Source organism: Lissotriton vulgaris, chromosome 6, assembly GCF_964263255.1.
Source record: "Lissotriton vulgaris chromosome 6, aLisVul1.2, whole genome shotgun sequence".
NCBI classification, from domain to species: Eukaryota; Metazoa; Chordata; class Amphibia; order Caudata; family Salamandridae; genus Lissotriton; species Lissotriton vulgaris.
The window spans coordinates 1,713,772,240-1,713,787,303 of NC_141694.1; the positions used below are offsets into that span (position 1 = coordinate 1,713,772,240).

General features: G+C 50.3%; 1 protein-coding gene across 1 annotated transcript in view; it reads left to right on the forward strand.

Annotated features, from left to right (window-relative positions):
* Positions 1–15,064, forward strand: part of IARS2 (isoleucyl-tRNA synthetase 2, mitochondrial) — a 628,540-nt gene that overhangs the window by 476,362 nt on the left and 137,114 nt on the right. The window contains exons 16-18 of the mRNA XM_086927919.1: positions 4,037–4,139; positions 12,668–12,793; positions 13,129–13,260. Coding sequence (XP_086784045.1) covers positions 4,037–4,139; positions 12,668–12,793; positions 13,129–13,260 — 361 coding nt within the window. The remainder of the gene's footprint in view (positions 1–4,036; positions 4,140–12,667; positions 12,794–13,128; positions 13,261–15,064) is intronic.

The window sequence follows — 15,064 nt, forward strand, 5'->3', positions numbered from 1 at the left end:
CAGTGGTTAAATTTCCCCGATTGGGTCAGCGGCAGACCCCTCATCCTTCTCAACCTAGAGCTGACAGGTGACTGATGCATCGCTTCTGGGATGGCGTGTAGATCAGAGGCCTCTGGTCTCCAGCGGAGTCTCAGCTCCACATCAACTTGTTGTTGAGATCGAATCGATTGGCATTGAAAGCCATCCTCCCATCCATCAAGGGAATGCTATTTCAGGTGTTCAAGGACAACACTGCCACCATGTGGTACTGCAAAAAACAGGGTAGTGTGGGGTTGTGGAACTCATGCCAAGAGGCAATTCGTCTCTGTACGTGGCTGGAACATCAGGACATTTTCCTGGTCCTACAACACCTAGCAGGCTCTTTGAAAGTCAGGGCAGACTAATTCTGCTGTTGATGCCTAGTGGCCCACAAATGGCATTAGGAGGTGGCTCAAGGTCTCTTGCGGAACTGCGTAGAACCTTGGCTAGATCTATTAGCCACTGCCAAGAACGTGTGATGTCAGTACTTCTTCAAGCCGGATTTTCCAAAACGGCTCTCGCTCGGAGATGCATTTTGACTAGATTCTAATGTGGCACCCCTACACTCCTTTCCACCGATTGCTCCCCTCCCCTGAGCTCTGAAAAAGATAAGAACTGACCAAGCACAAGTTCTTCTGGTGATGCCAGATTGGGTGAGGAGAGTTTGATATTCAGAACTCCTGAGCATGTGCATCTGTCCTCCGTTCAGGCTGCCTCTTCGGGAAGATCTTCTTTCACAAAAACAAGGGAGTGTTCTGCATCCGAACCTGTGCATTCTTGTTTATGCTTGGAGATAAGTGGCAACAGTTGAGGGTCTTCGAACTCCTTCCTGAACTCTGTGAGATAATCCTGGCAGTCTGGCGCCCATCAACAAAAACTGTATGTACCTGTGTTTGGTGCAAGTTTGTGGCTTGGTGCACTGGGAAACACTTTGGCCCACATTATGCACCCTTGTCCGCAGTGCTGTTGTTGTTTTGTCCTTAGCCTACAAGGCCTTGCTCAGGGCACAGTTACAGAGTATCTTTTTGACATCTCAGCTTTTTACGATTGCCGGATAATCCCTCCTTGTTTCAGTCATGCATCATTTTCTGAAAGGTCTTCAGCATGTTTCGTCCCAAACCTTTCGTTATGCCCCATTGGAATCTTAATTTGGTTTAAACCTTTTTGATGTATTCCCCATCTTTGAACCCATGCACAGCTGTCCTCTCAGACTTATGACGATCAAGGCAGTCTTCTTGGCCATCACTTTGGCCAGGAGGGCCGGCGAGCTACAGGCTCCTTCTATTCACCCTTCATACACCAACCAGCTTCTTTGTAGACAGACTGGTCCTCTGAACCCATGCCTCCTTTCTGCCGAAAATAGTGATACCGTTCCACATCAGCCAACCCACCAGCTGGACCCTAAAAGGGGACTGTCCTTTTATATCAATTGCGCCAAAGAATACCCGGTGGACAATCTGCTCTTTGTAGTGTTCACCAGAACAAAGAGGAAAGCGTTGTATAAACGGACCAGATGGATTGTACCCTGCATAAAGATCTACTCACTTGCCCAGAAGCAACACCCTTCGGGTTTGCGGGCTTATTACACCCCAGCCAAAGCCGTGTCTACTGTTATTTAGCTCGTGCAGTTCCTGTCCTGGACATCTGCAAGGCTGCTGCGTGGACATCCTTGCACACGTTTACCAAACACTTCTGCCTTGACAGTCCGGTCCCTAGTGACGGGCACTTTGTGTGTTCGGTCCTCCAGGACTTTTTGGTCTAATACCGTTCACTGGCCCACCTCCAGGGGGGCACTGCTTTGGTGTATATTGTAAGGGAAGGTTCTGCATCTGGAATTCGCAATCAGATGAACAAGTTACCTTCTGTGGCGTCTTATCTGGTAGAGAGACTATTTAGCTGCAGGTTCCATACTGACTCCCCTCGCCCCCCCTCCCCAAGCCCCCCCGCCCCCATCCTCCAAACTCCATTTTTCCACCTCAATAGTTTCTTGTCGGTTCTTCGATTCTGCGCACTGGTCTCCGCCTTTCAACATGAACCTGTGCGCACGGAGATAGTCACTGTAAGAAACTGATGTCAGCACTCTGGGGAGGCGCCGATATTGGGAGCGTGGGTCGAGTTACAGTTGTTAGGCCTGCTAGTTTTCAGGCTAAGTTGTTGTATAAAATAATTGGTACCTTTTATCCGATTTGTCTTTGCTATGTATGCGGTGGGCTCCGTCCATCGTGTGCCATGGAAAATCTAATAAAATTTGTTTATAAAAAAAAAAATACTTATTTTTCCATCAAGTTCTATTGCTTGAAACTTACCGTGCCCTTTGTGTTCCTCCAACAAAAAAAAGTTAACTGAGCATGTTTATGATGCAAGAAAAAATATGTTTACCATTCTTTTCCAAGTCATGCACAGTGGTTCATAAGTGATTGTGTGCTCCTTGTTACTTGAGGCATTCATGAAAGCGTCACAGGTGGCTCTCACAGCTTTTAATGCGTATTGCACAGCAGAGGAATGTGGTTTTACTCTTACTTGTAACGGTGTGCTGCGTGTTGGTCACATTCCGAACTTCACCCCGCTGGACACTGCATTGTAATCCCTGTCCCGAGTTAACTGAAATTGAAGTCAATTGTGAACTTGTATGGATTGTAGGTGTGTTTACTATTTGGCTCTTTCCATAACCCCCGGTGCCACAAGTACGGTGCAAATACCGGATAAAGCGCTGGCCTCTGGTAAACACTGTCACATTCTGTGTACACCCATCCTGTGACATTTGGGTTACTACCATGAATAGCATTCATTTGAGGAAAGCAGATCTTACCCGTTGAAGCCTGCTCCACGCTCACTGCTAGAAGGATACCTTTCCCTGCATCAACTTCTGAGTACTTTCATACCCGAGCAAAGTCACCATGATACACTGCATGCACCCATTCAACAAGCACTTTTATCACAGCTGAATCATCATAGCTTTATTCGATTACTAAAAAATAATCATAAAAACAATAAAAACATACAGATATTAAATACGTAAAATTGATAAAATCATCCAAAGAGGAGTGTGACCATTAGGTCATAGTAGCAAAGGCAAAAGAAAATGAACATAAAAAAGGTTAGAACAAACGTTTTTCCCTATGACAAAGTGCAGCTGTTTAGAAAGAGCAGATGCTGGAGCACCCAATGAGCAAGCGAAGTTGCCGGAGAAATTATAGTGTGGACTTGCATGTGACAAAGCCCAAGCTTCTCAATATTGGCAATGAGAACCGTTTTGCGTATGCAACATAACATTTAAAGAAGGAAGAAAAACACAATTAGGTGTGGGTGGAATACTCATCACATTGGCAAATCCTAGTGGAAGGCCGATCAAACTGCCCCAACGGGTAAGCATAAATAACAATGAATAAAACTAAATGTAAACTTAGTAAGCAGGATCCAGTCCCAAGTGTTGATTACCATATGCAACTATGGTTCCGCCCCACCATGGTGCTAGTCGTTAAGTGCTCCACTTTAGAGCAATTAGCTAATTCAGCGACTTCCATATATTCCCTCCTTGAGGCAAGATTTCACTTTTAGCCAGCCTTTGTTTTTGGTGGTTTAGGATCCAAGGTTTCAAAAAAATTGATGGACTGCCCAATTTGTTGACTGTTTGTCGGACATATAAAAACTATGGTATATGGGGCCCTAGGTCACATGACAGACACTCTTCAGTGATCTCCCTATTGAATGCAGCCTGAGGATTACACCAGACTGAACACCATACCAACAGCGGGCAAGATTGATTGAATCCTCCACATATGAATCAAAGCTAAAGATGTTTGTGTGCAAAATTTCACTTTGGACACTTACTTCTTTAGATTCCAAAGGAAAGTACACACTTTAGAGTGATTTAGACTTAAATGTGTTCATTCCTAAGCAACTATACAGTAAATAGAAGAAATTATTTGCAAACTCGGTAAGAGCTTGTTTTACATGGAAAACGCAGTGCTTGTGTACTATGAACTCTTACGCTAATTTTGCGTTTGTCCCCCACCAGGACTGTGGTCGTACATGGATTTACCCTGAGTGAAAAAGGAGAGAAAATGTCCAAATCTGTTGGCAACGTAGTTGATCCTGATGTGGTGATAAATGGAGGGCAGGTGAGTCATGCACTACTTTTTTTTTGATAAACACATTTTTATTCATTTTAAACACACAGGAACATATCAGCCAATACACGGGAATCACAAGTATGAGTTCATTCGCACAAGCACTGTACCCCCCAATCATGTTCCCCATAAAAATGCATATGCGGAATTTGGAACCAGATTAAGCAGGACCCTCCACATTCCCCAACCACTTCCCCCACACTCTGCGATATTTCTTTACGCACCCCTTAGCTTTATAAAGAGCTTTCTCTTGGGTCGTGCACAAGTCCACCCCTATTCGCCACCTCTTCAGGGTGGGTGGGTCAGGGCTTATCCAGGCCGCCGCAATGTCCCGCTTGGCCACCGTCATAGCCTTGTTTGAAAACAACTTATCATTCCTGGACCCATCCAGCCCGTCAGTGATCCCCAGCAAGGAGTGACGTGGGTCATGGGGAACCTCCCAGCCCAACACCTCCGTTAGCTCCACCTCTATGGATCACCAGAACTGTCCCAAGCGGAGACACAACCATACCATGTGGAGGAAATCGGCCAGGGCATGGTTACATCTTGCACATGACACATCCGGGCGCAAACCCGCTCTGTGCAGGCGAATAGTAGAGCTGAACCAGCTTGAGTTTGGCGGAAACGGTGACGATTCTGGGGGCCCTAAGGACATCACGCCAGTCCACCTCGTCAAGGGGGCCCACCCAATCCACCCATTGATCCCGTAACTTGTCTAGAGATGTGGGAGTATTCTTAATGAGGGTACAGTAAATGCGGGAACCCCCCCCCCCCTCTACCCAAGTCTCCCAACATCGTTTAGGCTTCAGTGGGGCTGTATTCGGGGAGTCTCATGTCGTCCGTGATATGCATGTGGAGGGCATGTCTCAGTTGCAAGTATTTATATAACTGGTATGGGTGTAGGGAGTAGTGAGTGCAGAGCTCCTGGAATGACAGCATATGGCCCCTTGCCCATATGTTTCCTAGCTGGGATATGCCAATAAGATCCCAGGTCTTAACCCTTGCAATCCACTGACTTCCCAGAGCCAAGCCCCCTGCCAGAGGGGAGTACATTGGGTCAACTTCCCCGTCCAGCCAGTGTGCCGTAGCGACGCCCGCCAGGCCAACAACACTGAGCGCGTCACATCGGCAATTGGTTCAGAATGGGCCCCCCATACATCATGGCCTGGATGATCGTGAGCCCCAGTTCGCTCAATTCAAGCCTGTAGGCTGGGTCCGACCAGCCCCCATTGAACCAGTTATGGATGACCAGTAGACGCACCGCCAAGACATACAGATACAGATGCGTCATCCCCATACCGCCATCGTAGGAGGGAATCTGGCAAGTCGACAGAGCCATGCGGGCCCGTCATCCGCTCCAGAGAAACTTGGTGAGTAGAATGTCCAGTTCCCTGAACCCCTCCCCTCCCCAGGGTGTTCAGAGGCAGCGTTTTCCATTTAAGGAGATCCTCCTTGGCCTTCTTAACCAGCGGGGACACATTAAGTGACCAGCCCTGCTCGGGAAGAAGGGTGACCCAAATCCCTAGATATTTAAAGGACTGCCTCCGGAGTGGTATGGTAGACTGCCAATCAAAGCATTCTCTAGAAAGATGTAGGGGGACCAACACTGACTTCCCGGGGTTTAGCCACAGCCCTGAGGCCTGCTCGAATGTGTGCAGGATCCGGAGGCAGTGTGGCCCGGAGGAAGTTGGTCAGACAGGAAGGCAAGGACGTCGTCTGCGTACAATGCAATCTTGTCCGCATCCGTATCGGGCCATTCCCATCCATGGAGACCCTCTTCCGCCCGTAGCAAAGACGCCAAGGGCTCCATCGTCAGGGCGAATAGCAACGGGGAGAGGGGACTTCCCTGCCTAGTGCCCCAGGCGAAGGGGAAGGCCTCTGACAGCACCCTATTGACCAGTACTCACACTCTCTGGTGAGTGTAAAGGACCCGGACCAGGGAGCAAAAATTGGGCCAGAACCCCATCTCGATCAGCATGCCCTGCAGGTACGTCAAGTCCACGGAGTCGAAAGCTTTTTTGAAATCTATGGACAGGAGTGCCAAATACGGAGTGAGCAGGTGCTGATTTGCCAGGGTCAGCTGCAGCCTTCGGAGGCAATGGTGGGTCCCAAGCTGCGGCATGAACCCGCATTGATCTGGGTGTACCAGTAAGGCTAAATAGGGTTTCAACCGTTGGGACAGAATGGTGGCATAAAGTTTAATCTCGGTGTTGAGGAGGGATATTGGGCGGTACTCTGCACATAGTCAGGAGGGAGGCTGGGATTTCGGGAGAACCACAATGGTGGCAATATCCGTTTCTGGCGGAAAGGGACCTCTCTCCACGGTTTCTGTAAACAATTTGGCAAGGTGGGGTGCCAAGGTGCCTCTGTAAGCCGTATAATACTCCTGCGGAAGGCCGTCCGGACCCGGGGTTTTTACCCGGGGAGACCAGGGTGATCGCCTCCTCGATTTCTTTCAAGGAGATGGAACGCTCCAGAACCTTCTGAGCTGATGGTTCAGCCTAGGGAGGCACACCCCTCCCTGGTCAAGGAGGGCTACAACGATCAGTTCGGGAGTAGGTGCTGTGTACAGCCTCTGGTAGTAAGTCGCAAAGGTGTTTGCCATTGCCACGGGAGCACGCTGCACTGCCCCAGTTGCGTCCACCACCTCTGGGATGATATGATTCGCCCTGGGATATTTGGACAACCTGTGCAATATCGTACCATTCTTATCCCCCTATCTGTAAACTCTTGCTACCGAAGACCTCCAGAGGAGCTTGACCGCATCCAGGGAGAATTGTTTAATATCATCCTGGATGAGGGCCAACTGTCGGGCCTGAGCGGCATCCTCAGATGTGGATAATAGCTGTTCCAAGCGAAGCGCCTGCGCTTCCTTAGAGGTGATCTCCTGCAGCTGTGACTGCCTTTGGGTCTTAAGCTGCCGTTTTGCGAAGCCTCGTATGGTTGCCTTACCCGCCTCCTAAAGGGTACCCGGAGAGGCCACTGAGCCCTCGTTGGTAGCAAAGTATCGTGCAAGTTCCTTCCCCACCTCCTGCCTGAATTCCCTATCCTTGAGAAACCAGGCGTTCATCCTCCATTTTTGGCGGGCATTGGGAGGGGGGGGCCCCTGAGCTAAGGAGTATCGGGGAGTGATCAGAAATGCCTCTGGGGAGGATGCGGACGTCAACAATCGGGGAACAGTCGGGCACGGGGGCAAAGATCGCATCTATATGCGCTTGGGTGCGGTGAGTCGCGGATGTATGCGTGAATTGGATGCTGCGTGGGTGCCATATGAGCCATGCATCGCAAAGCCCCAGGGACTAAGACCAGTTTCGCAGTTGTTTCGCACTTGCCGTCCGGGCGGCAGATGGGGGGGCCTGTTATGTCGAGGGCTGGGGCGAAGACTGCATTGAAGTCACACGCAATGACCATGTTGCCTGCGGGCATGTTGTGTAACAGGGCAGCAGTGTGCGCAAGTGTGGGTGCGAGCATGGAGGGGGGGCATACACCAACATGAGGGTGAGTGGGGAACCAGCTAACGAACCGCAAACTGTCACAAATGAGCCTTGAGGGTCATGCACCACTTGGCAGAGGACAAAGGGCAGCGTACATCTCAGAAGGATGGCAACCCCCGCAGTGCCATACCCCATCATAGCCATAGCGAACTAAGAAGGGGCAGCAGTTACCTAGGAGGTGTGTTTCTTGGAGCATCAGGATATCGATGTGGAGAGGCTGCCGTGCGTTAATGCCGGTCCAGGAGGCCATTGACATTCCACGACAACACGTCCCCTTTGGCATCTCTCCACGTGTTGTCGTATGACCCGGCGGGGAGTCCGAGCGGGCCCGTCTCCGGTCACGGCGCCTACAGGAACGGTTACGTGGAGGCTGAGGAACGGGGGAGCGGGGCGGCCTAGCCCGCCCCCGCTTCCTCCTCGCCCAGGACACGACCCTTAGCCCGCAGAGGGCGCTCCTTCGTCGCCCAGGTCCACGCCTCCATCGGGCTGCCGAAAAACAGTGTCTTGTTCTCAAATACCACCTGCAAGCGAGCCGGAAAGAGGAGCTGATACTGAATATTGAGGGCCCTCAACTTCTGCTTGACCTCTCCAAAGGAGCGACGTTGGCCCTGGAGCTCGCAGGTGTAATCAGGGAAGAGCATAATGGCAGAGCTGTCATAGAGGAGCCGTTGTTGCTTGCAGGCTTCAGACAGGATGAAGTCTCGATCCTTGAAGTTAAGAACCCGCATTATGATCGGTCGGGCAGGAGCACCCGGCAGAGGCTTGTGGGCCAGGGACTGGTGGGCCCGCTCGATTGCAAACCCAGGGAATAGAATCCTTCGGGCACCCACGACCACAGCCACCTCTCCAGGAAGTCTACTGTACGACCCCGCTGCACTCCCTCTGGAAAGCCCACCAAGCTAAGGTTGTCGCGTCTGGACCTGTTTTCAGCATCCTCCGCCAGGCGGTGCAACTCTTGAGTATGGGACTGAAGACGGGCCACCTGCCCCTTGAGTTGCTGCACGTCGTCTTCCACAGAGGAGATCCTGGATTCAGTCTCCTTAATCCGGGCATTCGCATTGCGAAGGTCCTGCCTAATGAGAGTCACATCCACTTTAACATCTACAATTTTGCCCTCCACCGAGGTCTGGGACGTATGTATGGCCTAGAGGATGGTGGCCAGTTCAGCCGATGGAGGAGCCTCATGCCCAGCCACTCCCCCAATGCCCCATCCCCCTCTGGGGTGGTGAAGCGATCCATTTTGGTTTGGGTGGCGGGGACCTTCATTGATCTGTCTGTTCTACCCATATTTGGCCCAAGGGGAGAAACGGGATCCCAAGGACCCCCTCCCCTAGCTGGATCCCACTCGTGACCACACACAGCGACCGCAGGAATAGTAACAGCACCGGAGCTTGCGTGACAGATGACCTCAGAAACACAGTGACAGCCAGCGCCGGGCCCAGGGAGGAGAGGCCCAGCCGGGTCAGATCACCTCAGTCGCAGGGGTTGCACCCGGAGTGGGGGAGAGGGGGAGGAGACAGGATGAGGGGAAGGAGGTCATGCAAACCAGAGCCCCACTCACCCGCCTGCCGCACGACCGACGGCCGAGTCCTCCACCCAACCCGGATGCCACGGCACCCCCACTCCTTACCTCCAGTCCAAGGCGCAGGAGCTGAACGCCCTCCCTCCACCGACCACCAGCAGGGCCCACAGTAGCAGCACAGGCCTCAGGCTCGACAGGGGCAATCTTGAAACATGCAGATCACACCCACATGACCTCCACAGGCTCTCCGCCTCCAGGAATGGTGCTTGGTCCCAGAAAATGGCGAAGTAGGGAAGCCCTGCTCCCATCAGCCTGCCCCGAGGCACCAGCGATAACCTCCTGTGGAGGACCACAGTCCCAGTAGCATCCACCGCAGACAGAGGCCTGCTACGCCAGAAAAGTCCACCCAGGCCCGAGGGGGGACAGCGAATGAGCACCCCCTCAGCAGGTCACACAGCGAGCAGAGGCTCGACGTTCCACCAGGAATCAGCGCTGCCCCACTCGAGCTGCCTCCATGACACAGTGGGGCCCGTGGTGCCAACTACGACCAGTCCGGCCCCCGGCAGGCACCAGCCAAACCAGTCCACCGCTGTGATGCAATGGGTCCCGCGGCGCCCAGGTCAGCAGTCCAGGCCCCGGGTGCTGTGACGTGCTGGGGCCCCGCAGCGCCAATGCCCTTAGTCCTGGACATTGGGCCCCACCGCCGCCACACAGGCAATCCTCCGTCTGAGGCTCTCAGCGCCAGGCCCAACCGGTCTAACCCTGGGCAGCAGCAGCAATCTTTGCCCCCATAGGGGTTCAACACAGTCCCAAGCGGCCGCCAAACCAGGCCCGACGTCCCAGGTACAGCTGCGGGCCCGCCTAGGTCCCGGGCGGCAGGCACAAGGCCCCCCGACGAGCCAAACAGCAGCAGGCACCACCAAGCAGCGGGCCAATCCCAAGCAGGAGCGCCGCGTACTGCCGGGTGCCCTGAATATCCAGAGTCTGCCGCCCGACTGACGGACGATTTTGCTGTCCTCTTGCGGCGGGCACCCGCTCTCAATGCACCCGGGTTTCCATGGGGGTGGAGGCCCAGCTAGAGACCGCAAAAGCAGGGGGGAGCCAGTTACCTTAGACCCCCCGCGCAGATGAACACAGGCAGTCTCCGGTGTCAGGTTGCTGCGGGCTCCGGACCTTCGCTGCAAATGCCGCCATCTTAGGACTGTCGCGCGGCGGGCCAGGGAGACCGGGGCCACTCACACGGCTCCAGTCCGCCACCACCGTCCCCAGCGGAGCACCGACGGCCTCCCCAGCAGCAATGCTCCGGCTGCAGGTAATCTGGAAGTCCCGGTGGTCGCAGATGACGGAGGGGTCCGGAGCACACCTAAGGTGCGACCGCCATCTTGACGCTCGTAGCCACGCCTCATGCACTATTTTTATGAGAATAAGTCTTGTTGGTAAATCACTCAAATCTTTTAGTTCATTTTCATACCTGTTATTTTTTAGGTTCAAATTTATTAATAGCTTTGGAACAAATATACAGACCAAATGTTGTCCATAATCTTGTTCATGGTATTCACAACTACTTAACTTACTCCGTACATTGATTACAAACATTAGCATTATACATTATAACCTGTTTTTTTCAGTGAATTTCAAAAGTTTTTTAAATGTAATTTCTAACTATGCCTAAAGAGGTAGGACATGTACAGAAAGAGGAAGAAAGGCGCAGAAAGAAGTAAGAGATATGCAGAAAGAACCAACAGAGGTTCAGAAAGAGGCCTTCTTGCGAAGTCATCCTGTGCATCCAACTTTTTGCTGACTGGTACTGATGGTAACTGACTAACTAACCAGACCTGGAGTCAGTGATATGCTGAAAGACACTTAGAATACAGTAAAAACACCTACATACACTAGGGTACACTATGGGTTGAGGGACCCCTGTGATTGGCATGACCTCCGCTGTAAGACCCTGGTGCATAAAAGGGCAGGGGGATTAAAACTCCCTCAGTCAGAGGTACATCAAGAGGCAAGAGAAGGGCAAAAGGAGGCGAGAGAATTTCTGAAAGAAGCAACAGAGGTGTGGAATGAAGCAAGAGAAGTTCAGAAAGAGGCAAGTGAGGTGCAGAAAGACGGAAGAGAGGTGCAGATAGAGGCACGAACCGAGCAGAAAGAAGCAAGAGAAATGCACAAAGAGGTAGGAGAGGTACACAAAGAGGCAAGAGAGGTACAAATCGAGGCAGGGGGATGCAAAAAAAAGAATAGAAGTGCAGAAAGGAGCAACACAGGTGCTGAAAGAGGCTCAAAGGGTGCAGAAAGAGGCATGAAAAGTGCAGAAAGAAACAACAGGTACAGAAAAAAGCAAGAGCGATGCAGAAACAACTAACAGAGGTGCAGAAAGAGGTAGGAGAGGTGTACAAAGAGGCAAGAGAGGTACAGATAGAGGCAGGAGGGGTGCAAAAAAAGGAAGAGATATGCAGAAGGAAGCAGCTGAGGTGCTGAAAGAGGCTCGAATGGTGCAGAAAGAGGCAAGAAAAGTACAGAAAGAAGCAACAGAGGTACAGAATAAGGCAAGAGAGGTGTAGAAACCGATTGGTTGTAATTCTGTCCCTGCTGGCCTGGGAAATAGTACTAGCTGAAGATAAATGTGCTGGTCCAGAGATAAATGTTCCCGTTGACAGGACCGGAGGAGTGTCCCTCCTCATGGAGCAGTGGCTTGTACGGCGCTCGTGGCGATGAATCTTGAGCTAAATTAAGGGTGGAGTCTAACACATGGTCCTGATAAGATGTGTCAAAGCAGCGAGTGCGCTGCACGTTCTGGGGACTTCCGGAGATAACCAGTGAATCTGCAGTGTCTTGTCAGCTGCTGTCATCCTCTGTTGTCATCGAATCTCTGTAGAATCATAGGGGATGAGTAACCCAATATCAGAGGAGTGAGGTAGGGTTTTGTGAAACAATGTACTTTTGATTTTGCTGAGGGATAGTCTCTTCAGAATGTAACTTCAATGCAGAAACCCTCTAGACACCTGGTGGATCTTACTGAAAATATACAACACTGAAAACAGTCTTACACAGTATTCATGTAAGGGTTTGGTGGGTTCAGATTGAGATCTGACATGATGGCGGACTTTTTGATATGCCACATGCCACATTCCACACCTGGAATATAAAATGAAAACCTTTCATTCATGTGGTAGTTAAAGGAGCCAGTTGCTTAATTCGTTCTATAATTCACTGTGCATGACTCACTCAAAGTACTCACATTTGGGTCTGGCAAATTAACTTAAAATGTCAAGGAATACAATTTTTTTGTCTTATAATAAACAATTATTCCTCATAATTTTCCCCCATCTGATATGAATTTTATGAACAGTTCCTGGAAGGTTTTTAATGCATATTTGTGCTTTAAGCGAAATCAAATTATAAATAAACACAAATGATTGTGATACATTTTTGTAGCATTTTCTAACACAACTTAACAACTTAAAAACTGGTAATTTGAATATGGATTTACCCTTTCATAGGACAAAACTAAAGAACCTCCTTATGGTGCTGATGTTCTTCGCTGGTGGGTTGCTGAGTCCAACGTTTTTACTGAAGTTTTCATTGGGCCCGTTGTGCTTAATTCCGCCAGAGATGATATCAACAAGGTAAAATCAAACAAATGAAATAAAAAATATTCGATCGTATTTTTTTTCTCGGTTGCATGAGTCTCAGAGTTGCAACTTTAGGTTACATTAATCTCTCAAATTAAAGATACATTAATAATTTCCATTAAATCACAGTGTGCAATCATTTTGAAAAATGTCTTTTCCTTGTTCCAACTAATACTGCAGCCGCACATGTTTTGTTTTACAGTTTTAATTGTTTGCAAATCCTTGAATGATCAATTATGTCTAATAATTACAGAAAAATATTTATGTGGCTTCATATGGATGATATTCTATATTTCATGTTTTTTCGAATTCTCCTTTTTCATTATTAGCTCCGAAATACACTGCGCTTCATGCTGGGAAATTTGGGCAACTTCCATCCAGATACAGATTCCGTACCCACAAAAGAGATGTATGTTCTAGATCAATATATGCTACACATATTGCAAGATTATAATAGCAAGGTAAGAGTAGAATTAAATACTGAATGTTTTTAAACATTTAACATAATTACGATGAACATGTTGTAATGTTTTATGGTAATCATTACCTCAACATCTCATTTCAGAAATTAATAGCCACACTACAGAAGATGATATTGTTTTTTTTAAATATATTTATTTGCATAAACCAACACATTTAACAAACCAGTCACAATGCATGTGAGTGACATCACCATTTCCCTGTAGAATATTGCATCTGAGTACATACCATTATTTTTTTCCTTTCAGCTCTTCTATTTATCACTGATGGTATTTCTAGCACCCACGCTTTCCAGACATATATTTGACAGTGTATAACATATGTATACTACGTACTCTACTAATATTGAGTCCATAATGTGGAACATATGCTTATGCATATAACTCTTGTCGAGCAACACACCTCTCGCACACAGGCATAGCCCATATGCCCTCAGGAGCTCTCAGACCCTTCATTGCCACTGTAATCATCCAGTTCTGTCTCTCAGCTGAGGGCATTTGCCCCTTCCACCAAATGGGAAATTTCCTCAGCTGCTTTGTCATCAGATCTAACCTCTTTCAATCTCCTCTCATATGCTAGTGCCCATTTCGTCACGTCCCTCAACCAGGCCGTCAACACTTGGAACTCTTGTGAATAGCCAGCAAATTGCTACACACCGCACTGAAGATGATGTTACTTAAGTGAATGCAAGTGCATGTTACTCAGTTGCTTTTTTCTTTGGTTGAGAACCCTAAACAAATACTTATTTGAAAGAAACACATTAGTGATAGATTCCTTACCTTAGAATATCCCCAGGCGCCGGACTGGATCCGGAAAGTTTTGCTAAGCAGTACCCCTGCGCGTCAGTAGGTGGTGTCCTTCGGCTCCGCTTCCGTCACTGGCGTTGTAAGCACCGAGATGACGACACGGAGACTACTTAGGCGCTACCCATGCGCGCTAACGTCATTTCTTTCTTTTTACGCGCCAGTAAGCGCAGATCCGGATTGGGCGCGTACCTTAGTCACTTTTTGACTACTCTTTTGAGACTTTTGTCTCCCCCTTTTTTTTTTCTTTGGTGCACGTAGGGATGCCTGGCTGTAAGTCTTGTGGGAACCCCACGATGTTTGCCTCTACTGCCTTGAGACTGACCACGACTCCCGGGACTGCTGGGACTGTCGAGCCATGGCCCCGAAGGCCTTGAGGGAGCGGCGCCAGAAATTGCTGGAGGTCCGGCATTCATCCCTCTACTGCTCCGGGTCTAGGGGCCATTCCCGGGACCGCTCGTAGGACATAAAAAGAAGTCGATGAAGCGTGTTTGCTCTCCGATGACCCCCTGTCGCTCCTCGGAGGCGGACGAGGGGGACAGGGGCTCCACCCCTGCAGCTCCTTTGGAGCCGGGGAGTCCCACAGTCTATCCACCTTACCCGGGTCCATCGGCGACTCCCAAACAGGTGCAAGAGTTTCTTACTGCAATGGACTGCCTTTTTAGGCCTCTGGCTACCGCCGGCGTGCCTTCGGGCCCCGCGGTCTCGTGTCCAGATCCTGACGGCTCTGCCAGCAGATCCAGCCCTGGTGCCACAGGATCCTACGCCGTTGGCTCCGGTCCGGCACCACAAGGTGCAGCGTTTCCGCCCCCTGCGCCGCCCTCTGCTCCACCCTCGGCGCCGCATTGGGTGCCGTTCCATCCGGCCTGGGATCCGCATTAGAGGCGGCGCCGGGCCAGCCGGCGCCATTCTGGGCGTCTTTTGTCCCTTCTCCGGCTCCAGCCCTGCCGCCATGACTGGCCCCTCAGGTGCCGGAGGAGGA